Source organism: Vicugna pacos, chromosome 11 (genome assembly GCF_048564905.1).
Source record: "Vicugna pacos chromosome 11, VicPac4, whole genome shotgun sequence".
Classification (NCBI taxonomy): Eukaryota; Metazoa; Chordata; class Mammalia; order Artiodactyla; family Camelidae; genus Vicugna; species Vicugna pacos.
Window position 1 is genome coordinate 68001724 of NC_132997.1, and position 27669 is coordinate 68029392.

Here is a 27669-nt window from a genome sequence, read left to right on the forward strand (position 1 = left end):
AATGCATTCAGGAGGGTGACTTAACCCAGACCAAGGAGCCTGGAATGGCTACTGGAAGAAAATGTCCACAAAGAGGAAGCCTGATGGATGAGAAATGAGCCAGGCAACAGGTGGGGAAGGAGAGTGTTCCTAATGGGATGAAGCCAAATTAGAAGGAAAACGGGCAACAGAGTGAGGTGCAGAGCTTAGCAGAGAACCCCAAAGAAATACTGACGACTTCACTTGTGCCCAGCCTAGAAACTACTTTCAGGATAATGTTCTTTAACGATGTCATTTGACAGACTTCCCTTCTGCAAAACTCTTGCACAACTCGCTAAACAGATCAACTTTTCCAAAACAATAGTGACTTTGAGCTGTTAACCAAAGCACTAAAGTATTACTTTAAAAAAAATTAAGAAAAAAGTTTAAAGATAATCTCTTTAAAAAAAAAAAAGAAACCAAGAAATAATGACCATCAAAGGAGGGGAAGTAACCGTGAACTTCTAATACAGCTGGAGCTGTGTGATTTGTCACAGGAGTTAGCCTGTTCTCCGGGGGCTCCGGTGAGCCTCGCATGTCGCCACCACGACAGGCGGAGGTGAGTGAAGGCTCGGTTTTCTCCGATGGTTCCCAGCAGTTAGCCAAGGCTCCCGCTCTTGGCAGGACGTCTGCGCTCTGTACTCCAGTCCTCCCCAGCCTTCCCAGTTTGAACGGCTGAAGAGTTCAGGAAGGACAGCAAGCTGGCTCTCGGAGTCCTCACCTGAACCCGGCATGCCAGCCGACTGCGGACACGCCCCCAGTGGGGAATGCCCATTTGTGCAACAAACCCTGACTCCTGCCCCGCTCCCCGCTCTACACCCCGCCCCCAGCGCACAGGCCGACTTGCTGAATCAAAGGCGCCCTCCCCCACCTCGGCGTTCCCCCAAAAGCTTCCTCCGCCACCACCCTCCATCCCCCGCCCCGGCCCCGGGGACATTTCTTTAGGCCTCTTTTCGGGTCTCCCGGAAGAGCCACCCGCAGATGCTCACAGACGCTTCTGGAGAAAGGGAAGCGATCTTGTGTGACTGCGCGAGCGCCCCGGGGCGGGTCCTGGCAGGGAACCCACTCCTGGGCTTGGCTGGAGGGGAGGGAGGGGACAGGCGGGGCTGTCACTTCTCCTCGAGTGTGTGACCGGCTCTGCTGGCTGTTTGAGAGGCTCCTTCACTTCGGCGATTGCTCCCCAGCCATGTCCGGGATCTGGGTCCTCCTGCTTCTGGTGAGTCCTCTCCTGCGGGGCAGGGGCCTCTCCCGGCTGCGCTCCGGGGACTGGTGCAGTGGGACGGGTGAGGGACGCGCTCCGGGCACGGCGAGGGGATGCCCGTGTGGGCGTCCGGGCTCCCGGGACTGCTAGGACTTCCCCTGAGGGCCGGGTCTCAGGAAACCGGGAACCTCACTTTTCTGGGGGTTGGATGCGAAGCGGCGACCCCACACGGCCGGAGGAACAGCTCCGGATGATCCCCCGGGACGCTGTCAGAGGCGTAGAGAGGGGTGGGCGCGAGGGGCCGGCAGGGGCCTGGGAAGTTTGGGGGTCGCTGGATAGGGAGGCCGGCCGGCGACAGGAGGGGATCTTCTGGACAAGTCCTTACATGTCACGCCAAAGGTCCGCTTCTGTGCGGGTGGCCGTGTGCGCCGCGGGACGGTGAGAACCAGCGCTCTCTGTGAACTGATAATGCGAGTTTTCCCACAGTTCCCAAATTTGGGGACTAAATCAGCCCGGAGGCAGTGATTAAACCTGAGGCTTTGGACTGCACCGTTTCTTTCTTGAAAAGTTTGTCTCAGGGCTGAAGAGCTGAAGAGACTTGTTTATCTTCTTATCACGACACAGAAAAAGAAACTTTTGTTTCCCTTCCGGGAACCCCTCTCCTAAGACTGTGAGTCACTATCTCAGGTGTGGCTTTTTTTTTTTTTTTTTTTTTCTTGTAACGTTTCATCGCTTGCTGAACTCCGGGGCAGGAGGGAACCTTGGCCTCACTGCTCTGGCGTTGGTACCTGCTGCCACCGCGCACGCGCCAGGAAGCCTGTCCTTGGCCTACAAATCCAAGCAGCAGCCACCTCTTTTGGAGAGTCTGTCTCAGAAATGCCAGCTTGATGATGGCTAATCGCAGACACTTGGCATCGAGAGGTTCATTTGAGTTCCGAATTCTCTGAAATTCAATGGATTCTTATTTTGTCGGGCCCCACCAAAGGACCACGTACTACAGTAGGAGCGTTTACAGATGTGATCTCAGTCAGTTTTGCTGCGCAGTAAGGAAGACGTTCTCCTCTCCATTTTACAGCTGGCGAAATGGGGTTCAGGAAGCTTAAGTAATTCTCCCTGGTTCCTTCAGAAGTAATGTACACTATTTGGGCTCCTTTAGAAATTTCCTTAGAGAAAATTTCAGATTCGAAGTTGAGAACATGTATACAGCCACACTCTTCTCTTCCTTATAATTAACCACTGCCTTATTACAGTGTTGGTTGATTTGAGAATCCCTCTTAGTTTTGGGACAAAAGTATTAGTAAGTGTAGCAAAATTGTCAAAGCTCAGAGCTACTCATTAACTTTTATACCATAGGATTTTTACCTGATGTGCATGTTTAAAGCATCAAGGAATCTCAGCTTTTCCAAAAGAATGTACACATATTCATACATATATATGCATATATATACATACATTTACTTATTATATATATTATAGTATCTATAATATATGCTTACCATAATTTGTTTATTATTGCTATACATGATATATGACCTAAGAAATTAAAGGTTAAATAAAATTTATCAGTACAGACGTGTAAATATCTGACATAACCCTATCACCTAGATAACCACCATTTACATTTTATAGTATATTCTCTATATCTCTTTTCTAATATGACCCTTAAATTTAGTTACACAGAATCCTGCCTTGCACCCATCTCTGGCCCAACATCATGCCTCTTATTTTTTTTTTTAATATTTTATTTTTTAAAAATTATCTTATGTTCTTTTTCTCTTTCTGAGATTGGGGTGGCAGTAATTAGGTTTATTTTAATGGAGGTACTGAGGATTGAACCCACGACCTTACGCATGCTAAGCATGAGCTCTACCACTTGAGCTACACCTTCCCCCCACCATGCCTCTATTCTTGAAGAAGTTTCCACATCGTTACGTCACCTTGTGTGTCTCCAGAAAATGATTGCTTTTATGACTTTGCACTTAATAATGCTTACTCACTAGTTGCAATAATAAATAAAACAGAGGCAGGAGTGCTAGTGATATAGAACCCAGAGGCAAATGTGGTTTAATCATGTCAGTGGGCTGGAAGTAGATGGGAAGTAGCTACTATTTTCTATTTGCCTCTCTTCCTCTAGTTCTCTTGTCTCTAACGTGATCTACAGCCAGCAAATATCTCATCCTTTACCTCTTTGCTTCTCTTTGCTTCTTTCTTCCCTCTTGGAATTCGTTTTTTTCTCCCCTAGTTTCTGGGTGTCATTTGCATGGCACCAAAAATAGGTTAAGTTTGAAATCCCAAAGCAATTCACAAACATCTAAAGGATACGGAAAAAGAGTCAAACTTCCTTCAGAAATATGTGTGAGAAGTAGCTGTGAGCGCGCCTGCTGCTGCTTTTCATAGCACATGGTCCTTACAGCCTTGTCTTGTACTGTCTAGGCCTATGGTTAGGTAATGACTAGGTAGCCATTTTCTTCTTTATTTCTCAGAGCGGTTCTCAAAATCATAGTTGAGGGAAAGGAGAGGGCAGTTGAAAAAGGAGCCAGTGTATTTGTAAGTAATCATACAGAAGAGTTTCAGGGAGAAAGTAAAGAACAGTTGTTAAATTTACAATTCAATAAGTTTCCTTAAACCAGCCTAAGAAACATGAACTAGGTTGCAGTGTTTCTGTTTTTTTGTTTTTAACAAGTTGTCGTTATATCACAAAGGACTTGAAAAGTCTTATGAATAAAATAAAATTATGAAATGTAATTTAAAACATTAACAATCAGGATGGAAAAACACAAATTTATAAACGATGGCAAGATTGGGAGGCAAAAATAAAATTGGTATATAGAAATCCTCGGGGTCTCCACAACTAGCTACAATCAGATGAATGAAAAATCTTCTATTGTCCATCTCCCTAATACAATTATCACCCTTAGTGGCAAATTCAAGTTTAATTTAGAAAAAGAACTGTTTATTCTTGCAGTGAGTTTAGAGAAGGGAAAATATGAAATAAAAGCAAAGAACATTTGGATGTTTTCTCTAAGTAGGTTTCTTTGGGACACTAGACAAATAATTCACTTCAGAATAGTTCTTAATAGTGGAGGTGTCAGTATTTCAAAGGCATCTCTCTGAAGGCTACTAGCATGCTTTAGGGAAGCAGATCATTATACCACAGCTGCCGACTGGACAGAATGATCATTTTCTAAGAGATGATTAAAAACCTGAATAAGGAAATCCCCTAGTAAAAACCCCTAGTGAGTTAAATACCTTTTGGTAAATTATCGTGGGTTCCAAAAGTCCCTTAAATGAGCACATGCTTCACAACAGGTACTGAAAAATTATTTACTTATGATGAAAAATAATAATAATATAAAGATAATAACATATATATCTTATGCCAAAAATTATTTGTAAGACCACTGTAAGTACCTTAATTTATTGTATTGTTTTCTTTTTGCTAAATATGTGTGCATCTATTTGCAAAAGTGGGAAAACAGCATTTAACTACCTAGTAAGCCCATTTTCATTATCTGGAAGATCCTAGTTTTAAAATGAGAGAAGTAAACTGAATAAATAAACGAAATGAAATAAAATAAAATATTTTTAGCTTTTAATGTAGCTGGACTCCTGACATCATTAGGTATCTTCATTTCAGTCTTGAACAGGAACAAATAATTCAAGTGTACTCGCCTACTTTTGTTTTCTTTGAAGTGAGAGTATGAGTAGCAAAGCCCAAATTAGAAAGCTGATGACTGCAAGATTATCAACTTCACCTTCCCTGGAAGGAAATGGGCTAGTTCTCCCTTTGATCCCACTTTGAAATGAGTTTTTGTGCAACCGAGCCATCCCCATCTCTGGGTATTTAGAAAGAGCAACCATTGCTCTTTTGGACACCTGGCCCCACAGCCAAGTGGGGGATGAAAGTGACTTTTGCATGAAATTGTGCATTTTGAGTAAGGCCAGTCTTGTAAATTAGCAAATCTGACTACAAATTCAATTGGCAGATGTACTCTGCCCAGCAAGGCAAGCAAGCCTACTGTATATAGGTTTTGTTAAGCTGTGAGCCGGGAATAACTTGGAAAATTAGAGTAAACTTTGCTTCGGAGTCATTAATGACTTTAGTCAAAGGATGCATAAGACTTATTCACCTCTGTGCTCTGGGAGGCCATAAAGAAGTGAGGTGTGAGAAACATCAGTGCTTTTGATTTCTTTTTTTTTTAAATTTCATGTTATTTATTTATTTTGGTTTTTTTTGGGGGGGGTAGGTAATTAGGTTTACTTATTTTTAATGGCAGTACTGGGGAATGAACCCAGGACCTTGTGTGTGCTAAGCATGCACTCTACCACTGAGCTATACCCTCCTCCCAATGCTTTGGATTTCTAAGGTCAGAGATCTGGGGAAAAAGAGAGGGAAGAGAATGAGAGAGAGAGAAAAAGAACTCAGAGAACTTGTGGAGAAAGGCACTTGCCCCTGCCAAGGACTGAGCTTTTGTTTTTAGCCATCCTCACAAAAGGATCCTTGTTTCTGGTAGGCTGCTGTTTTTTTTTCACATGCATGTCTGAATAGATTTAGGCCTGAGTTTAAAAATTGGGCCTATACTGCCCCAGACTATGTTTTGTTTACCTTGAATCGTACTGACATATACAGTATGTATGTAGGCAAGTATTTTGGGGGGCTGGGGGGTAATTCAGATTATATATGTATGTATATATGTATGTATTTAATGGAGGTACTGGGGATTGAATCCAGGGCCTTGTGCACGCTAAGCATGTGCTCTACCACTGAGCTATATCTTCTCTGCATGTATGTATTTTTAATATTAGCTGCCACTACTTAAATGTTGGAGGATTTTGGTCTCTCTTGAAAAATGGAAGATCTGAGCCCACATGCCACCTGGCCCCCACTTGCCTGGATCAGATAGCTGCCCCTTTGGTCCAGGGGACCTCTCCATTTTGACCAGCCCCTCCTACACTTTGTTGACTATTCCACCTAGATGCTTTACTCCTGTGTTACCCCTGCAATCCCTCAGGGCATTTAAGAACTCTAGGGTTTTAGTCTACAGCTTGGTAGCCCTTCCACTACCCATTTCCTCCACCAAAGATGATTTCTCTTTTTTTCAGGCTCATTTTGGGAAGGGTCATTATTTCTCCCTGAAAAGTCAGATTTGGATTTTCATGTGCAGAGCACAGATGCAGTTAGTCTGTAACGTTTTTATCTTCTCACATGTAAATGTAGTAGCTTGCTAACCCCAGATTCTGCTTCCTTCAGCCTAGCTGGTCTTCAGCTGGGGTGAGCGTCGAAATAACCAGGGCAGAAGAGAATCATAAGGAGGGCCCCATTCTCAGAGATCCTGATTCTTTATGTTTGTGTTGAGATCAAAACATTTTTTATTTTTAATGCATCCCTGCATGATTCTGATGTCTTTCAGGGTTTTGAGAACTATTTTTCTAACTCTAGCACTAAAATCCAAACCTAACCCCAGATGGAATTCTCTAGTTCCCTCATTTTATTTTTTTTCCTTTTTTAAAAACTATTTTTATTGAAGTATAGTTATTTTACAATGCTGTGCCAATTTCTGGTGTACAGCACAACACTTCAGTCATACATGAACATACATATATTCGTTTTCATATTCTTTTTCACCGTAAGTTACTACAAGATATTGAATATAGTTTCCTGTGCTATACAGTATAAACTTGTTGTTTATCTATTTTATGTATAATAGTTGGTATCGGCAAATCTAGAACTCCCAATTTATCCCTTCCCACCCTCTTCCCCCACTAGTAGCCATCAGTTTGTTTTCTGTGTCTGTGAGAAAGAAACATACCATATGATATGACTCATTTGTGGAATCTAAAAAAAACACACACACACACACACACACACAAATGAACTTACTTACAAAACAGAAACAGACCCTCATTTTATTTTACATATTGCTGGATTCAGTCAGGGGTCTAACCAGTCACTTACTCCCATTACCTCAACTATCTCTCTTCTGATCTTCCCAGAAACTGGCCTTAAGAAAAAAAGAAGACATTGCCGGAATAAGATTACCTTGTGTATTTTTATTTACAAGTTTGGAACAAAAAAATAAGAATGAATGGAACGTTCACTTATCTCTTTCATGGAGAAAATTTTATTTTATTTACTTTTATTTCAGTTTTTCAGTAACGTACCTGCCATTACGTATGCCATTACTATCTCCTTCCTTTTTACACAAATATATTAGAGATGCATTATGCAGCCAGAAATGGTGGACTGTTGATGGTCTCTTTAGAATTTCTTTTTCCTAAAGAGTTGGAAAGTAACTCTGAAAAGAACCAGTCTGTCCCTCTAGTTGTGTCCCGGGCAGTAGAGGACAGTGAGATTTCAGTCCCCAGTGGGGCCTGGAAGGCTGGGAAGAAGTTCAGACTCCTGTTGGTCACTGGTGATGCCGGTTCAGAAGACCATTTAAAATCTCTTGTCTGTTTAGCTCAGTGATAGTTCAGGGTGGGAAATCCTTGTGCTCAGCGGCAAGGGATTTCCCCAGTGTGTATGCACCCCTGACCTCCCTCAAATCCAGGATCTGAGGAAATCAGCAGACAGTGTTTTGGGCCTGTATTAGTTTCCTGTGGTTGTGGTAACAAAGTACCACACACTGTGTGGCTTAAAAACAGAAATTTATTTTCTCTCTTCTGGAGGCTAGAAGTCTGAGATCAAGATGTCAGCAAGTTTGGTTCCTTCTGAGGATACTGAGGGAACGGTCCACTCCACGCCTCTCTCCTTGACTTGTAAATGGCCTTCTCTTTGTGTCTTCACATCGTCTTCCCTCTGTCTCTGTGTATCCTAATTTCCTCTTCTTATAGGAACACCAGCCATTGGGATTAGGGCCCACCCAGGGACCTCTTTTAACTAATTTCCCCTTTAAAGGCCCTATCTCCAAATATGGAGATATTTCTGGCCTCTTCTGCTTCATTTCTTCTATGTAGTAACCAGGTTGGCTATGAAAAGTGATTCATCACGGACGCAGATAATTAATAAAAATCCAACCATTCTTTTCAGTTTCTCATCATCTGATACAAGGGACAGAATCTCATGTCACCCTGTTTCTGAGAGTTTCAAAGAGAGCAAATATAAAGATTCCAGAACAGGAAGACTTCTGGTTCCCAGGATTTGTGGTCGGCAAATCCCCACCGCTGCAGGAGACTGCACTCCCAGTGGGTATTGTGGCTGTAATCAGAAACTCAGCACCCACATTGGGGGAAGGGAAACCTAAACTCCCCTTCTTCTCAAGACCAGGGCTGAGAAATTTCCCTTCCAGCCAGAACCCCAGCCGGGACAGTCCAGCTGCAGCTTTCTCAGACCAGAGGGCTCAAGACTGACTTCTGGCTTTCAGAAAATTCCTACCAGACTCCCTCCACCCTCAACATGCATTTGTTTTGAAGGTTCATTGTATAATTAGCACTGAAGCGCCTTGCCAACAATTGTCTGAAAACAAATTGAGTTGTTTGCGTGCCTAAATGGAGATAGTTAACTAGGAAACTAATTGATAAACCTGAAACTGAGCCCAGACTTCGGCCGGATGTGCTGAGTCCTCCCTTAGCCAGCCCTACCTATGGGCTATGGGACAAGCCATTTGACATGCTCTCTGCTCTGCTTCCTCAGCTATAAGGCAAGACAGCAGTAATTCCTGACGCGCGGGTTTATTGTGACGACCATGAGGTGATAAGCCAGGCAAATGCCATGGGAGGATGGGCAAACGACTCTAGGGCTTGGTTTTCTTACTTAACATTTTCATGAATGATTCAGAAGGAGAGAAAAAAGCAAATTTCTGATTTTCAGGAAATATTAAAATCCTGTAGATATGCAGTAAGATCTTGTAGTTTATCTATTTTATATATAGTAGTTGGTATCTGCTAATCCCAAACTCTTCATTTAGCCCTCCTCTCCTTTCCCCTTTGGTAACTGTAAGTTTGTTTTCTATAACTATATTCATTACCTTGCAATAAGCTATAGTGGGAAAGACCATGAAAAAGAATATATATAACTCAGTCACTATGCTGTACACCAGAAATTAACACAACATTGTAAATCAACTATAGTTCAATTTAAAAAAATTCTGTGGATAATGAAAGACCCAAGGAGGTCCATTTTTAAGATCTATATTGAAGCTGAGCAGATGCTCATATGGTCCTTTCTGCTTTGATGCTCCAGAATTCTACGAGCTTGCAGTTTCTGTGGTTATGATTGGCTATGTGATCCCACAATGGCTTCAATAGTCAGAATGTTAATTACTTGTGTTCTTCAGGAAATATTGATCTTATTTCTCTTAACAGCTAGCTGCTAGTGATGTTTTTACTGAGGACCTCAGGTACTTCCCCATTTTGGCAAAGCCAAGTTCCCCTGGGTGTGACCCATCTGGAAAGCCCTTCCGGGATAGTCATCCAGCTTGCATCAGGTCACTGCCCAAATGCCGTCTTATTCAGTGGCCTTCCCAGACCACTCTTTATAAAGCAGCACTGCCTCACCCCTCAAACTCCATGCCCCTAAGCTTGCTTTATTCTTTTAAATAGCATTAATTCCTCCTTGACATATTGCCTTTTTCTCTGTCTCATCATCACTTCTGTCCATGTGATGCTTAATCATATGTGTCAACATGACTGGACCATGGCACCCAGATAGTTGCTCAAACATGATTCTGGATGTTTCTGTGAAGGTTGTGTTTGTTTGTTTTGGATGAGTTGAACATTTAAATGGATAGACTTTGAGTAAATTAGATGCTCTCCATAATGTGAATGGGCCTCATTCAATCAACTGAAGGCCTTCATAGAATAAAGGCTGAAGTCCCCCAAGGAAGAAGCTCATCTGCCTGCAAACTGCCTTTGGACTTGAACTGCAACTCGTCCCTGACTCCCCAGACTACTGGTCTACCCCATCAGCAAGATTTTGGACTTGCCAAGCCTTTGTAGTTGTGTGAGCCAATTCCTTAGAGTGAATTAATCTCTCTCTCCACATATACACATATATATACACACACACGTATATACACACACACATATATATATACACAACACACCCACTCACTGTTGGTCCTTTTCTCTGGAGAACCCCGACTAATATACATCATTCACATATAAACTCTGTGAGAGCTGAGTCTTCATCTGTTTACTGCTCTGTTCCCAAGCATCTGTCTGGCACATAGTAGGTACTCAGCAAAGTACTTGCTTATTTAAATAACTCATAAATGTTTTAGTTAATATTGTTCCCAGCTGAATATAAAACTGAGGTCTCTGTGAGTTTTTAATATTAATTATGATGGAGATTTAAAATTAATCTTATTCCTCTTTTTCCCCCGTTTGGTTTAATTTATCCACATTTCAGATCTTTGATTTAACTCGTTTTTTGGCCTTTTCTGCTTTTTTGAAAAAAAATGTTTTGAGCATTCTGATCACTTTGTTCTTTGTGGGTTTCCTGCCTTGTCACAGTCAAAAACACCCCAGTTTCTGCCTGGAAAGTTTGGGTTAAATCTTTGCATACTGCAAGCTTGAGCTAATGCAAAAACTTAAAAAAATACAAGCAGCTTACATCACATCATGTTAACAGTTACAACCTGCTCTGCAGACCCATTTTTCTTTTTTTCATACTTGACATAATTCTTCGATGCTGAACTAAGTAGGAAATGTTCCCAGAAATTCACCGCTGAAACAGGTGTGATCAAATGTGAGATGAGGTGGTGTTGGTATCTGCTTCAGGGCCAGTGATCCTTGTGTCTTTCACTGCTCTGCTCCAGGATTCACGGGTCTCAAATTCTGAATGCCTTCTGGACAGTAGGTTTTGATTTCCAGTCAGAACCTCAAAACTAAAACAAGATGAATTGGAAAGTACATTTCTTTTAGACAGCTCCGGAAGATTGACTATGTGCACAGGTTTTTTTTAGAAATAGCACTAATGTAACAATTCAAAAATGTAAAAAAAAATTTTTTTAATTAAAATCTTTAAAAAAGCAAAATGTGCTGCCTCTCTGAACACTGGGTTCTTTCAACCAGGAATTGTGGTTCCTGCTTATAATTTGTCGCATGAATGTTGGAGATTAGCATCCCAGGGAGGATGGGCTCCATAGCTGCAGGGGACACACACACACACACTCACACACATACGCACACACACAATGCGGTATCAACTTTGAGTGCCTTTGACATGTCAGTTTTGGCTAGCCCAATCACTGTAAGACTCTTTGAGTTTAACTCTGTCATTTTCTTTAGTTTTGGGTGAGAAACCAGAATTGAACTGGAAGGAGAACAAGTGATATCTCACTGTTAACCCCCTCTTCACAGCAATGGAGGTGGCTGATCGCAGAAAGGAATTGCTCCTACTCAGTCTGGTTGCTTAGATTCAGTTTTCCATTATCTGTTGCAAACAGGACTTACTGATCTCTTCGGCAACAGAGAGATTTTTACGTTCATTCAAGAATTTTCACGTGCAGGCAATGTCTGGAATGTTACATGGTTAGTATATTTGATCCCTGACTGTCAAATAGAACAAAGTTAGTTATGGATTAAAGGATCCTAAAAGGTGAATGATTTTCATCTGAAAGCCCTTCCCATCTTAGCAACTAACCCTTTGGTATGATTACAACCACATGATTATTTCCTAAACTGCCCACTTCAGTTACTGTTCCTTAGCTATTGATTCTCTGATCTAGAAGAGGGACAAATATGAACAGGATGACAGGATGACCTTCTGTAGAGAAAGTAAAAGTGGAAACTGTCATCCTGAAAACAGAAATTTATGCTAAAAAATATTTTTTTGTGCAAAGCTACTTATTATGTCTTAGAAAAAGATCATAGATTCAAATTTTTAAAAGTGAGTCATCTGGTAATAATCCATAATAAGAAGAATATGAAAAAGAATATACATATGTATAACTGAATCACTATGCTATATACCAGAAACTAACACAACATTGTAAAAAAACTATAATTCAATAAAAAAAGTGAGAGTTGTACAAATATAATGTTAAAAAATCCCCAATGATTAATATATTACAAATCACACTCCCATGTGGAAATCTGCTTTTGGAAACTTAACATTCATTTTCAATTACAATCAACGTTACTCATCTTTGTATTCACAGAACCTGGCACATAGTTAAGTGCCAAGAAATGTCTGTTGGATTGAAGAGGCAGTAGTTGATGGTGAAGTCAGCATATTTAGGCATATTTCCTCTGATCTGTGTACCAGTGCCAGTTGTTCTCTACATAGACTTGTTTGTATAGAGAACGTAAGCTGTACTTTATGGTGAGTTCACTTGTCTCTTGGGTGGAGGAGAAGGAACACTGTAACAGGACGAAGTCAGGAGACTTCGGCAAGTCTTAGCTTTCTACCTTCTGCTCACGAGTGACCCTGGACAAGTTCGGTGTTCTCTTGGTGTTTTGGTGTCATTTTCCCTCCTGGAAGTCTGGATGTTAGAAATGCATTTTTAAATACATCCATCTCAGGAGGAAAAGATGGCAGCCACATTTCCTTCATCCCTGCTTCCTTGGAGGTTTGATGGCATCTTGTGCCCTAGAGGGGGTACAGGCTTTGGTGGCAAAGGGGGAAGGGCTAAAAGGGCAGAGGTGGGGACTCCGGTGGCAGCGATTTATACATGTAGAGTATTTAGTTCCCTTGACCCAGAAGATGCCAGTGTTATTACTATACCATAAAGTAAAAAAAATAACATATGCCATGAAAACTATGACAAATGACCTTGAGAAAAAAATCCTCAGAGCTAGTAGTTTAAATTTTTACATATTCTACGTAAGATGAAAGACTATTTGAATTTATGTTTAGAGAGACCAAACAATAAATGCTTAAGAAAACTGAGAGAAAGATCAAACAGACATTACCCTCAAATGCTTCTGTACACTTAGGGGGCTGATTTTCCTATGGAACTCAAGTCTATAACTAAGATAAATTTGACACAATGTCATTGAGACCTATGGGCTTTCGCCTCCAGAAAAAAGGGAACCAATAATAGATTAAAGATTAGTTCTCTATTCAGAGAAGTTCGTTTTTTCCTGACTAAAAGTGAAGAAAATCCTATTGAGTGTATTGGATGGCTGGATAACCAAGAAGGATTTCATCAAAACTGTAGATTCTGTGGCTGTGCATTGAAAGGGAAGAAACAAAAACATGCTATCAGCTAAGTACCAGGTTTGGGAGAGATTATTACTTTTTATCCTCACGATAACCCTTCAAGACAGAAAGGACTGCTGTCACTTACAGATCAGGGAACTGAGGGTCAGTGAGGCTGTAAAACTTGCCTAAAGTCAGTGTTGGCAGCAGAGCTGGGATTCAAACCATGGTCATTGTGAAATTTCATGCTTTTTCCTACCCTGCTATGTTGTCCCTCACTGGAACTTCATGATAATAACAATGATAATAATTAATAATACTGCTAACTGGGCACCTGTTTATTACACACCAGGAGTTGTGCTAAGAGCTTTAAGTGTGTTATTCAATGATCACAACAAACCTATGAAGAAGAGGTTGCTTCCACTTTACAGACAACAGATGGAGAATTTAAGTGACCTTCCCCCGACCCCCGTCACAGGGCTGGAAAGTGGGAGTCGTGTTCCCTTTTGAGCCGAGGGCTCGGGCTCCTACCGTCTGTTTCTCAGGTAGTGTGGAGAACCTGAGGTCTGCACTGTCATGCAGCTGATCTGCTGCTTTTTTGGAGGCAAGTCAGCAGAAGGCAAGTCAGTTGATGTTGCCTGTGCGTGGCAAATAAAATACAGCCATTTGGGGGCAGCTGACACATGTCTTTACTAAGTTGCTTAGAACAGAAGTCAATCAAATTCTCTTCATGCATTCCTTTCACAGATATTTGCCTCCATGGCTGGACCATCGTCTAAAGGTGATAATGCCCAAGTGACTGAAATCGACTCTGAGATGCTGAAATTGAGTAAGAATATTACCGAAAGGGAGGCTGAGTGCCCTGAAGGCCAGCTTCGTGAGCATGCATATTGCTGTCAGCCATGTCCTCCTGGTATGTTATACCAAAAAATTCAACGAATAGAATGAAAATCAGAATGACGAGTAGCATATATAATAATGAAGCAAGTTTTTTTACAGTGTTTCTTTCTCCTGCATTATGGCATGACTGGGAAGAAAAAAAATATGACATTATTTTCCCAAGACCAGCGTAATTCATCTTTATCAATCTTGTTTGCTGTGAGTGAGTAAATTTAACTTATAAATGATTTGTATCTCCGAAATGAGAGGATTTACTTATTTAGCACCATATTTCAATAGCAAAAGAAGGCTTGTTAGTGCATATTAAAGCTTATCACATCAGAACTGGTTAGAATATATCAAAATAATTGTGGAGCTCTGAAAGCAAGGGACTTCCACCCTTAAAACATGTGTCTCAGCACTTCCCTTCAATCAGAAGGTCTCTAAGAAAGCTATCTGCCATAGCACTGAAGCCTGCAAAATACATTTGCATCTTGCAACCAAATTAACTAGTTGAGCTAGAAAAGCAACAGAAAAAAACCAACAATTTTTTAAAATCAGTATTTTGAAATGCAAACCAATTTCAGATCGGAAATCCTTCCAACACTGGCAAATTAGAAGCTAAGCAAAATGCAGTTGTGCAGACTTTTTTTTTTTTTTTCTCAACATGGGGTGGAGTTGACTACTATTTTCTACAGATGTGGACCTCTCAGCTACATTGTGAAGGAAGACAGGAAGTTAAAGGAAAAGAACATGTGGGCATACAAGATAGATGAATGGAAGCATAGAGGACGGTAGTCGGTTTCATGTTTGGTTTCCCAGGCTTCCAGCACTCAAGCTGCTAACCAGGCGTGGGCCCGATTTATAAAAAGATCCCATCAGTTTTCCTTGGCCTCCTCTCCAGATTTTAATAACCCTTAGGGAATATCTCTCATAATCGAACCCATTTGCACGTAAGCCTATTTACATTCACTGTTCTCCAAATGGGAATAAGAATGGCTTCCCAGCTTTGCTAAACACCATCTATTCGTCCTCTGAATTGAGACCTTTCCTCATATTTTTAAAACCTAAAAGGCAAATTACAGTGACGATAATCTGTTTTGCATATCAAACTGTCAAGGATTTTTTTCGGTTTGCTTTTTTTGTTTTGCTTTGTTTTATTTTCATTTTTGAAACGATCTCAGCCCTGATGGGTTTGCTTGTGAGGTAAGAACTCTCAGATGTTACTCTTCAATGTAAATTGTTAAAACCTTTTAATAAAGAAATGGGGATAGGTGGGCCAAAAACTTGGAAGTATTTATACCCACTGATACAGTAATAGACTTATAGGAAAAAGTCTTAAGAAAATAGTGAAAATGAAAGAAAATATTGTATGCATGGCATTTCACTATGATACCCAATGATGTGAGATTAAGTGAGCTTCAGAGTGTTCAAAGACTGGAATATTATGTATAAATCAAAGTCATGTTTTCTGATATTTTTCTGATATAGGCCTCAATGTAGGTCAATTCCCTTAAGAGGTTTCTAACTACTCTGCTGGCTGGATAACTGACTCTCTCTGCTCCATCTCTAAAGCATCCTGGATGGTGTCCAGCACATGCTAAACACTCTCCCCACTTCTACTTCCTCTTACTGAGTTTTAGGCCTATCAGTATTCACACTGCTTCCAAATCTGTTTATGCTTGTTGGTGTTGTGATATTAATATGTAATTTAATTAAATGTTACATAAATCAATATATAACATACACAGAAGAAAACAGAGTTTATTTCTATGAAAATTATTTTGAATGTTTTGGAGAATTTCAGTAAAGTTGAGTTACTGAAAAACCTGTTGATGAATTAGGTGGAGGCAAAATAAATGGAGAAAATCAAAAAAACTGAAAGCCTTTCATATAGATTATTGGTGTCTTAGTTTTCTCTCCCTCAAAAAGAAAAGAAGAAAGAAAAGAAGGAAGGAAGGAGGAGGAAAGAAAGACAGGAAAAAGGAGAAAGAAAAACAAGAAATTATAGCTGATGCATTTTGGATGTAACTTATGTGAGAAAGAAGCTGGAATTCTATTAACTTGTTTCTATACCACAAGAGTGGCAAATAATTATACAGTTATACTTTAAAAACTGAAATATTTACAGTATTTTTACAATGATCTGCTATGTGAATTGACATTTTTTTAAACAAAAAAAAGTCCTTGTCACATCACATAATAATAAGAATTCTGTGGTACACTGCATATATTTTATGTGTGTACACACACACACACACACACACACACATCTATATATGTGTGTATATATATATGCATAGGAATGCACCAAAATGATATCTCAGAGTGGTTGACATATAGGTGCTTTTTATACTTTCCTAAATTTTCTACAATGAGTATATGTACTATTATGCTCAGAAACAAACATATTTTAAAATCTTATTTTCAAGAAAACAACCACTCTTTTTTTACATTTTGATAAATTTAGGCTGTATATATTGGAGGAAAGAAAGAAGCTCTGATATTACATCCCTGGCATGTCGTAGGCATTGTGCTAGGCACACTCTGCATTAAAGAGGTCAATTCATTTAGAAACTAGTATAATTCCACTGGCAAGCAATCAAAATTGTACTTTGGTTTGGTTTTCTTAAACAGACTGCTACAGTGTTATAGAGCCCTGATGCACTGTATTTAAATTTGGTTCTGAGTTTCCACAATTTGTTTCTTTTTTCCTATTGGCATACTATTGCCTTTGTTTGCTAAGATTTTATATATGTTAAAATTTAATAATTTGTTCATGTAGTAAGTATTTATCAAAAAGAATGCTATGAAATCATTAAGAAAGCCATGTACCTAGGAAAGACAGCATATATTATTCTTGCCATACATGCAAGTGGGGCAGATTAGAGTTCAGACTTAAACTGCACACTGGCTCTCTTCAGGAGAAGTTCAGGAAGGTATCACTGGATACCTCTGCTAACATCCCATTGGCCAGAACTTAGTCACATGGCCATGCAAAGGATGCTAGGAGATGTGGTCTTGGTTCAGGGCAGCCGTTTCCCCTGATAAGTACTCTATTCCTATGGGAGAAGGGAAAAGGGATACTGGGTGACAATCAAGGCTCTCTGCCACAATGACTAATCCTTTACAAAGTTCTCAATTAGGGAAAATATAAAGATATTGTCATGTATTGAACTGCATGCTACTTGCCATTTGCAGTTAGGTTTCTGGCACCCGGAGTGGCCATACCAAGTAAATAATTCCCTAGTAGAGAGATCCCTGGAAGGCAGACAGGGAAGCCCTGACTTCAGAGAGAGTGACAGGATCATGTTAAAAAGCAAAAGGCAAAGCAAGTGAAGAAATCACAGTCCAGGGCATAGATTCTCCTGTGTAGCAGATGAGCTGTTGGGACTGAGATGAAGGAAGAGAAGTGGGACAGAGTTCCCGACCCCAGGGAACCTCCAGTCTTGGAATGTAAACTTGATGAACTTGGAACTACTTCCAAAGTTTTGTTTGTAACATGGTAGCTGAAATCTTTACCAAGCTGATATTGAAAAGGGTTTAACAGCTTAAGTTCTCACATAAGACGCTGGATTCAAATCCTCCATCTGATACTTACAGGATAACCAACTTATTCTGGTTTGCCTGAGACATCCCCAATTTTAGCACCAAAAGTCCAACATTCTGGGTAAATGGGGATGGTTGGTCCTCCTAGCTACTTACTAGCACGGAGCTACTGTTACTGAGGATTTTTTTTTTTTCTAATTTAATGTAGATCTCCAATTTTCCTTCTTTCATTTTCTCTGTACACTAACCTACTAACCTTTTGTTATTGTTGTCATGGGATCTGAAATGAGACTATTCTCTGAACAGTCCTGTAAAGTAATTGTCTGAAATGTTACAATAAATTTGCTTTTACAAAGCAAAAATAAGTCAAAAGAATGCTATGACGTTATTAAGAGAGTCATGCACTTGGGAAAGAAAACATAAATGATTTTTGCTGCACAAGCGAGTGGGGCACGTTAGACTTTGTCTGTTCTTCTTAATTAACTATAACGTAGCAATTAAGAGTCACTAGCTACGCTTTTCTCCTAGATTTCCCCTTATGCTGTCTATCTCTTTCATCTTCATTCTCTATCTCCTTGTCCTAGACTAGCTTTCCCCGCAGCACTTAAGACTTGACATCTTACAATATTCATTTATACATTGCCTGCTTCTACCTTGAGAATGTAGTCTTTGGACACCGAGGCTTTGTCTTATTTCCTGCAGTATTTCCAGTTTCTACAAAGCTCCCGGCACACAATAGGTATTTAATAAACACTTCTTAAATAAATGAATTTTCCAAAAGGCATTGTTGTATAATGCTTACTAATAGCAATCCAATGACTCATTTTATTTTTACATTAAAGAAATTGTGAATATGATTTAAAATTATGTGTATTAAGATAGCAAACCTTATAATAATTTTTTTAAATAAATATGGTCATTCCTGCACGTGAAAATGTACTCCGTTCTTTAATGGCAAAGGAATAGGAAAAAAAGCAGGGGAGAGAAAAGGGAACTGTGAGCATTTACTAGGCAGGCCCTGTGCAGCTCTGTTAGCCATGCAAGAGCAGCATTATTATCTCCATTATGTGCATGAAGGAATTGAGACCTAGAGAGATGAAGTATTTTGTTAAAGATATTGTTGCTATTAAAAATTTGACCAAAGTCTTTAGAACTTCAAACGTCCTCTTCCTTAAACAATACTATCCTTGCCAGGATTTGTGGACTTTCAAAAGTAAAATAAGAAGTCAGAGCAAGTAGATTTGTTTAGATAATCAATCTCAGTGGCCAGTGGCGGTCCTCTCTACTGTGAATATAAACTTACCAACCTTCTCCTCTCCTCCCCAAAAAGTTGAGCAAGGCATCTCTTCCAGTGCTTTTGGTCATTCTAACTTCTTTTTTATATGCTCCTATTGTTAATTATCCTATTTCTGTAGGCGTATCCCTCAGCTACTCTTTGAGCTTTCGTCTTGGGAGAAATTCCGTCTCTTCACAAGAGTTTTGCAATCACCTTCTCCCTTACTGTATCTATATTTCATTAGCTTAGACCCGCCCCTCCTGTTTTAGCAGTGTTTCATTATCATCCCTGCATGCTTCCCAGGCTGTTGCCTGACCACCTTGCATTCAAACACTTGCTCGATTTTTTTTTCTTGGGCAGGCAAACGGAAAGATGGTGAATGTACAAGCCCTGGGGGTGAATCAAAATGTGTGCTCTGCTCAGAGCGGGAGGAGTACACAGACAAGAGCCATCATTCTCATAGATGCAGAAGATGTAGCGTTTGTGATGGAGAACACGGTAAGTTAAAAAACAATCGAAAGGGACTAATCGTGACACTCCATGTAGCACCATTTATAATACAGTCTGAAATTGGGGCCTACTCTGGCGCTGCTGGCATACAGGAGGGACAGGAGGGGGCTGGCAGCGGTGGAGCAGGCCCAGGTATTGAGTGAATCACTGGTCTACGCGTTTATGGATCAAGTCTAGGCAGTTCTCCCAGACGTTGGAGAATGACTAAACGTAAACATGGTGAACAGGGTTCATCAGCTCCAGTCAAAATCCCAGGGACGTTTGTGTTCCCTGCCTTTATTTATGCTTATATAACAGCTCCTGTTCTTGGCCAGAAAGAGCTCGGAGCCTGCAGATACAGGGACAAAGAAACCCGAGAGGCGGGTGGGCCGCTCCCCCTTCTTTGGGGATCTGGTTTGTCCTCATAATGCCAACTGGGGACCTGCACTTTCATGGATATACCAACCTATGCCCAGGGTTCAGACTGAAATATAATGGAAGTACTCCAGGTTTTGTCAGACATCAGGAACTCTCTGGACAGAAATCTTTTCTTATCCCTACTCAGGCTCTCAAGCAATGTTTCACAACCCTGATTATATATCAGAATCACACAGGAAGCTGTGAAAAATGCCAGGAGCAATTAAATCAGAACCTCAAGTAAGAGTTTTGGCACTGGTCTGATTGACTAAATATGGATCAGGGCCTGACATTCTGCATTTCTAACACGCTCTTGGGTGATGCTAATGTTGCTGGTCCCTAAGGCATACTTTGTGAGCAGCCAGGCTCTAGACCAGAAGAACAGGGGAGCCGTTTAAGCAAAGGTCGGGCTGTCTTGGTTGCTGGATTGTCCATCTACTTAAAACTCTGCTCAATGATTCCAACTCTTCCAACCCAGAGTTGGCTTTTGGATTTAAACACCAGTTGTGTCACTAAAGGTGTGATGACATGACTGCTGATGCAAGTGCGGGCTCTCAGAAATCCATGTAGCTTCTGCATCATTGTCATCGTCCCTTGATAACTAGCTGCTCTAATTAATAGTCTGCAAATTGGTTTTTTAGGCCTAGAAGTGGAAAAAAACTGTACCCGGACCCAGAATACCAAGTGCAGATGTAAACCAAACTTTTTTTGTAACACTCCTCTATGCGAACACTGTAACCCTTGCACCACGTAAGTTTTAGTCTTTCTCTGATTAAAACGCTAGGTATATCTTGAGAGATAATGATTTCCTAAGGGGAGCAACACTGGCTGAGAGTCAAGAATTTGCATTCTAGTCTTGCTTTGCCTCTAAGCAACTTGGATAACCACTTCATCCAAACATTTGATCTCCAAACATTTACTGAACACCTCCCGTGTGCTTGATACTGTACTAGCTGGTCAGGCTAACAATATGAGCAGACATATGCCTGGCATTCAAGGTCTAAGGCTGGAGGCAGAGAGTGTCAAGAAAAGCAATGGTTCTTGTGTCCACACCACGTGGCCAGAAGAGACTTGTGCTCAGGGTGTTATGAGTTATGTAGGAAAACCTTTCACCTCCACCTGGGGAGCTGGGTAAAGCTATGGCAAATGGCTAGAGTCTTGAAGGAAAGAAAGAAAGAGCCTTACCAGGTGTACACAGATGGAAAAGACATTTTGGGCAGGGGAACAGCAGCTGCAAAGAGACAAAAGGAAGCTCTGGAGAACTGAGGACCTGGCTGGAGTGTAGGAAAGACTTGAGATGGAGCCAGGGCCTTTCTTTCAGGTTAAAGAGCTTGGTTTTGACCCAAAGTTAGAAAACCTGGTTGCACATTTCACTTTTCTTCTGATTAATTGGGTGATTTTGAACAGATCACTTAACCTCTCTGAGTTTCAGTTTCCTCACTCATAGGATGCAAGTAATATTCATTTGTCCTATCAGCCTCGTTTCAGTGAAGATCAGGTTGGGTAACATGTGTTGTAAAAATAGCTTTTGCTTTGTAAGATATTGTTTTGCAGAAGTATAAATGTTTAGGATTATATTCATGTGTCTCTCCTTAAGAACATGTAACTCATCTTGGGAAATTTTTAGGAGTTCACTTACAGACTTGAAAAGTAGGGACACGATGTCTTATCTCTTATTTACTAGAACATGTTAAATTATGTGCAGTTCATCTAGCCTCTCCCTCCTAGCCCCAAGTGTTTGAGAGTGCCCTCACGATAACCGCATAAGTTGGGATGGGGCAAAAGACTAATGTAGGAAAATAAGGATGATGATAATAATAATCCTAAGTATTCCACAGTCTCGATTTTTCTTCTCACCCTAACCCTTTGAGACAGGTATTAGTATTTCCTTGTTATTTATTTTATTTTTACTTTTCATTGAAGTACAGTCAGTTTATGATGCTGTGTCAGTTTCTGGTGTACAGCACAATACTTCAGTTATATAGGAACATATATTCGTTTTCATATTCTTTTTCATTACAGGTTATATTTCCTTGTTATTGATGAGAAAACAGGCTCATGGGGTTTAAGGGACTTGCCCAAGCTCACCTAGTTAGGAAGTGGGCAGAGCCAGGCTGTGATTCAGACAATCTGTCAGTCTTCGGCTGTCTGAAGATCCCACAGGGGCCTCTGCAGTGTCCTGATCACCACTTGATGTTAAAAGGGGACACCTATAAGGGCCAGCTGGGTAGACTCGCTAAGAAGTAGCCTGGGCAGGGGTTATTATCTGGCCATTTTACTGCTCTATAGCCCTGTTTTGAAATTGCTTTTGGCAATTTATGATTTTAAGAGCACAGTGTGTTACCAATTTAAAGTTTATTTTTGTGTCTATTTCATCCTTTTGCTTACATGTTGATATTTTAAACCTTTTCCTTTACCTCAAGGTTTTAAACCATAGTCATTCTTTCAGATATTTTTCATCCAAACATCCAAATTAGGTTATGATTCATACCAACTTAGATGCTCATCTAGAAATATTTGAGGGAATACGTTAGCCAGAGAAGCAAAAATGAATACAATGGCCCTGGATTTACAGTGTGTCATTGCAGAAGATCAAGAAATCAGTCTGTCAGGTTTTTTGAATCTCTTCTGTGTTTTTTTTCTAGGTGTGAAGATGGAATCATTGAGAACTGCACACCAACCAGCAACACCAAATGCCAAGGTTATTATTTCTTTTAATGGCCATATTCTCCTTTCTTCCAACCCTACTGTAAAACACGAAGAAAAGCCAATCGCTTTTTATTTGCTGAGAGTACTCTGTTTTAATCTTAAAGTCTTCTTACTTTCATACACCATGTCCCATGTTCCAATCCACAGGACCCAGATCATACTTACACGGCTTGTGGGCCCTCCTGATCCTCATTCCAATATCTGCACTGATGTACAGGCGTAAGTTCTTACTTTGTTCACACTGCATGTGGAAGTAACTTGGGAAGTAGTTGTTCACAAGAATTCCCCTCTGTCTCCTACCTATAGGAAAGCTCCTAGCGGGCAGGCAGCTCTGTTACAGTGTTAAATTCCTGCCTCTAAATGCACTGCCGAGGGCTGATAAGAACAGAAGATGTGATCTTGCAGCTACTGTTTTTGAGCAACCCTTTGAGGGCACTGATTGGGTGTTCCCATCCTCCCTATGAAGAAGGGTATTTTCATTCAGGCAGCAGCCCAGTTGGCCAAGAATCAGAAGTTGTTCTTCACTATACGTTGAGATCATTTCATGCACAAAAAGAACTCAAGAAGCAAGGGCATTCCCAGGAAAGGCACTGCAGGGGACACATGATAAATTCATCCCTCTCTGTGCCTCCTCTCACTTGTTGAGACTCCATGTTGTTGTTTTTTTTTTTATTATTGTTTCTCTACTTTAATTTAAAATACTATGGCAATACATTTTATGCAAGGGGTACTTAGTAAAGTCAGCAGGTAAACCCAAATTGGGTATAATTACAATTACTCTAGAAAAATCCCTTTAGATCATTCATACAACACAAGGTGTTGCCAACTTTCAGTAGCTCTGAAGCATCCAAGTTTTCCTTTTCTGTTGGAACAAGTCACTGTTTCTCCAGGTCAGCTGAAGATACAGAGGTTGTCTTGCCTTTAGAGGTTGTTTAGCTAAAAATATACACTCAGTGTTTTAAATACTTTAACTGTGCTTGGAGACTTAGAGATTTCTTTCTTCCATCTCATACTGACTTCAAGTGTATATGTGTCTGAGTTATTTGTGAGTGTGTGTACTTGAGTTTCTGGGTATTAAATGCTGCTCCATGGCAAACTGGTGTCGACTTCGCAAAGCCTAGGGTATCTGTGCCCTGCTGTAGCCACGCTACCCAACTCCAAGCCGGTGAGTGAGGGTGGTGATGGCCATACAAAGTCAAAATCCAGCTTCAGCCAGGCTAGTGTGGCCATCAGATAGATGGCTCCATTAAGATATTATGTATCTCTAGACCACTTGATCCAGTGGGATGGCATGTTCAAAATCAGTACAAGTCTGCCTCTTATGGTGATTGGTCACTTTAAGTTTCAATTAATTTCTCCTTTCTTCTCACATTTTCCCTTAGTATGAGAGTATGTTCTCACATGCTTCCTACAAGGCTGAGACCTGAGTCTGACAGAAATTTCTTGGCTCTTTCAGAGGTGAAAAGATGGCGCAGGAGTAAAGGGAATGGAGACCGGAAATCTATAGCCTCACATACTGTAAGTGTTGAAAGGGGCATTAGCTTTAAAAAAAAAAAATAGAGAAAGTAGTCCTTCACCTTTTCACTTGTTACTTTTTAAAAAACAAACGTTTATTGTGTTTGTGTGTGCATGGGTTCAGAGGGGCATCAAAAATGAATTAAGATATGCTGCCCAGTTTGTAAGAAGCTCCTATACAAATAATAGGAGAATTAATAAATTCTTATCAACAAATGCTCACTTACACAAAGAGAGCTGTAAAAAGGATATGGCCAAACCTCCACGTTCCATGCTGGTGTTAATCCTGGAAGAGAAACGCCGAGAGACTTCCAAGCCCAGGGACAGAGATAACTCTTAAAGTCCACTGCAGAGGCACAGCACAACTCTCTCTAGCCCCTTGCTATCTTACCTCTCACCTTATCTGTTCCCAACATGGGATCAAAGCATTTAAATAGCAAAAGATACACTGTGGAGAGTCACCAGTTCACCCGATAAATAATGACTTTCTCATTTGTCCCGGTGGGACTTAGGGTTCTTTAAATCAATGTGGTACAAAATAATTTCAACTTAAACTGTTTCCTCCTGTCGAAAATTAAAATAGTTTCAGTAAAGAATATTACAGGGTGATTATATTGATTATATTTATTTTCAAGAGTCCCTACAGAGAATGATTTCAGCAACTCCATGAATTCCTTAGGTTCTTTGCCTGTGTGCAAAGTAAGCCAATATTCCTGAGTTTCTGGGAAGGCTGGAACCTTTCAGAATAAAAATTCGAATGGTGAAAGAATCCTCCATAGTCGCTTAGTCTAGTTAACTTTATACATGAAGTAACCATACTTCCTTCAGTGTAAAGGAAGAATTAGAAGATTACATTTAGAGCATTCTAAATATATTTTTGTTTGTCTCTCTCCTTCCCTCCACTTTTTTTTTCTTTCTTCTCAGGAAATAATGCCAATGAATTTGACAGGTAAGGCTTTTATCCTTTCATTTCATGGAAGTGACTTCCTTAGGAGAAGCAGGCCAATTTTAGTGTAAAATGACATTGCTAATTTCAGGGACGTATTGTGGGGTCTTGCTAGTCCTTGAGGCTACTGTTCTGCTGGCTCATCATCAAGAGTTTATTAGGCAGCTTGTTTACATGTATAAAAGTAATGCTCATAGTTAAAAATAAATCAGGTAATAATAGGACATCACATCCTAAGACTTAAGAAAATCTTCCTTCACAAGCAGCTAGGCGTATTATAGAACTCCTGCCTGAACTGACTTAGAGGCTAATCTGAACGGTAGACCCAGGTATAGTTGCTGTATCCTAGCTCTGAAACAGCATTCATGACTCTATTCAGTTCTGTTCGCTTCTGTTCTTTGACCGGATCCAGTGGTAAGATGGTCATAAACTCTCTGCTTGCCTTTTAGATGTGTGGGTTGTTGATGATCAGATCCATAAGGGATGTTATGGGTGACTTTTTCCAGCCCTTTTATTTTATAGATGAGGAAAGAAGATACAGAGATGTTGTGCATCCTGCCCAGGTCCTAAATCAAATGCCTGGGGACACAGGGGGAGTTGGGATTAGAACTCGAGGTTGTTTCTGTTTTTGTTTTTCCGCCCGATCAGCGCTTTTAGGTTTCTAGGACTTAGCCTGTATTCTTAACTACTGTCAAGGGAAGTAAACATGATTTTCGGTCATGGGAGTTTTGTTTAGGAAAACAAATTTCCAGAGACTATTCTCTATTTTTCAGACATTGACTTGAGTAAATATATCACTACTATTGCTGGACAGATGAAAATAACTGAAGTCAAAGAATTCGTTCGGAAGAATGGTATCCATGAAGCCAAAATAGACGAGATTAAGAATGACCATCTCCATGACACAGCTGAACAGAAGGTCCAGCTGCTCCGTTACTGGTATCAACATCATGGGAAGAGAGGCGCATACAGCACTTTGATTAACGGTCTCAGGAAAACCAATCTTTGTGCTCTTGCAGACAAAATTGAAGACATAGTCCAGAAAGATGTTACGAGTGAACATGAAAATGCAGACTTTCAAAACGAAAATGAAATCGTGGCCTAAAGTGAACAGCACTAACTCAGTTCTGAGAATGTACTAAGCAATAGAAAGATTGATGTTCGAGTAAGTTCTTAAGAGCTGCAGGCTATAAATATTGCTTGGGCTCTTTACTGGGTGTGTTTCCTCTTCTCATTTATTAGATTTGTAAAGCTTATATATTTACAGGCTTTGAGCGTCTCATGGTCCTACCTTTAAGGATGTTTAAAATCTAGTTGGGAAGATGGACACGGTTAAGAGTAAATACAATGGTGTGTTACGTATGCGAGTAGGTGTGTATGCAAAGGACAAAAGGTTGAGATCGTGCTCAAGTATCAAATGTATAATTCAGTAGTAAGAATGTAATTAATGTGTGTGAATACAAATGCCTATCCACAGGCTGACCCCCTTCCATCAATTAGCAGATGGCCTCTTTTGTTGCAATGTCACAACCACTGCCTCTAAATTACTTCCCCAGCTCCACTGATAATTCTAGAGATTTTACCCTATTTTTTTTATAAACTTTGTTTACAGCTCTCAGAGGAGCCTATTCGGGGACAGCTTGCATACACATCTGAGTGCAGACTTTAATAAGGTACTACCTCAAAGATCTTTGCACGGCTTATTGGCATTTCATTGTGAAATATTTCAATTTTGAATTCACATAGAAAAGGCAAACTAATTATAATGCTTGAATATACTTGTTTGCCATTTTACTGGGTTGAAATAATCTACTGCTTTCTCAGGTGTCAAAACATTTTGATCAGGAAAGAATTACGAGAGCATCACCACCTCTGTATTTTCTCCTTGATGTGCATCTCGGTGGCCTACGCACTCCCATTCCTGGAAGTACTGCCTCAGAAACAGGTGACTCACAAAAAGCTGGGGCCGCCCTTAGAAACGTCTAGCTTGGTTCTGAGAGACTAAGGGCGCTTACAGAAGGTAGACATGGGCAGACCCAAGTCTACCACCAAAGCTGGTAAGGTAGATTTGAATTTTGCCCTGCCCCCCACAAAATGTTCAGTAACCACCCCCACCGTGTACTCTCTCTTGCTGCAAAAACAGCTTATACAAGGCAAAAGTGAAAGCATACCAGGTTTTAGGCACTGCTGTGATTTCCCGCAGCTTCTTAGACAAACAAGCTCTTCCCCTCGCTACCACGTCCTGACTTTTACATTTAAACACTTATGAAAGTTTGTATTAAATGTGAATTTAAATAAATACTATTTATATTTGTATAGTTGTAAACTGAAAATAGGCAGAAGCTGAAGAAGATACTTAGGACTTCCTAAAGAGCATCCATTGATAGAAGATTCTCTCCTCTTGTTTGTACATATAGAATATAGGTAAAAAATATTTAATTAAAATCATGTTTTTGGAATTTCTGGTTATCTCTTTTTTTTTTTGGTGGGGGCTTGCTTTTTGTTTTTGTTTTCCTTCATTTCTAACTATTGCTAAATGTAACCTGTTTATAAAGCTTTAATCCTTTCTTTGGTCTCTCAGGAGTTAT

The 27669-nt window shown here is 40.4% G+C and overlaps 2 protein-coding genes across 3 annotated transcripts in view; one reads left to right on the forward strand and one right to left on the reverse strand.

The window, feature by feature from the left end:
- CH25H (cholesterol 25-hydroxylase) overlaps window positions 1-27669 on the reverse strand; it is a 219663-nt gene that overhangs the window by 18568 nt on the left and 173426 nt on the right. The window lies entirely within an intron of this gene.
- Window positions 852-27395, forward strand: FAS (Fas cell surface death receptor). Of its 2 annotated transcripts, XM_015245047.3 has the most exons (9): window positions 852-1234; window positions 14049-14214; window positions 19366-19503; window positions 20553-20661; window positions 22557-22612; window positions 22768-22839; window positions 24077-24138; window positions 25060-25084; window positions 25855-27395. In XM_015245047.3, exons 1-9 carry the CDS (start codon window positions 1205-1207, stop codon window positions 26184-26186), a joined length of 990 nt encoding a protein of 329 aa, XP_015100533.2. In that variant the 5' UTR covers window positions 852-1204; the 3' UTR covers window positions 26187-27395. The 2 variants fall into 2 exon arrangements, with proteins under 2 accessions (XP_015100533.2, XP_015100534.2); XM_015245048.3 differs by lacking the exon at window positions 22768-22839.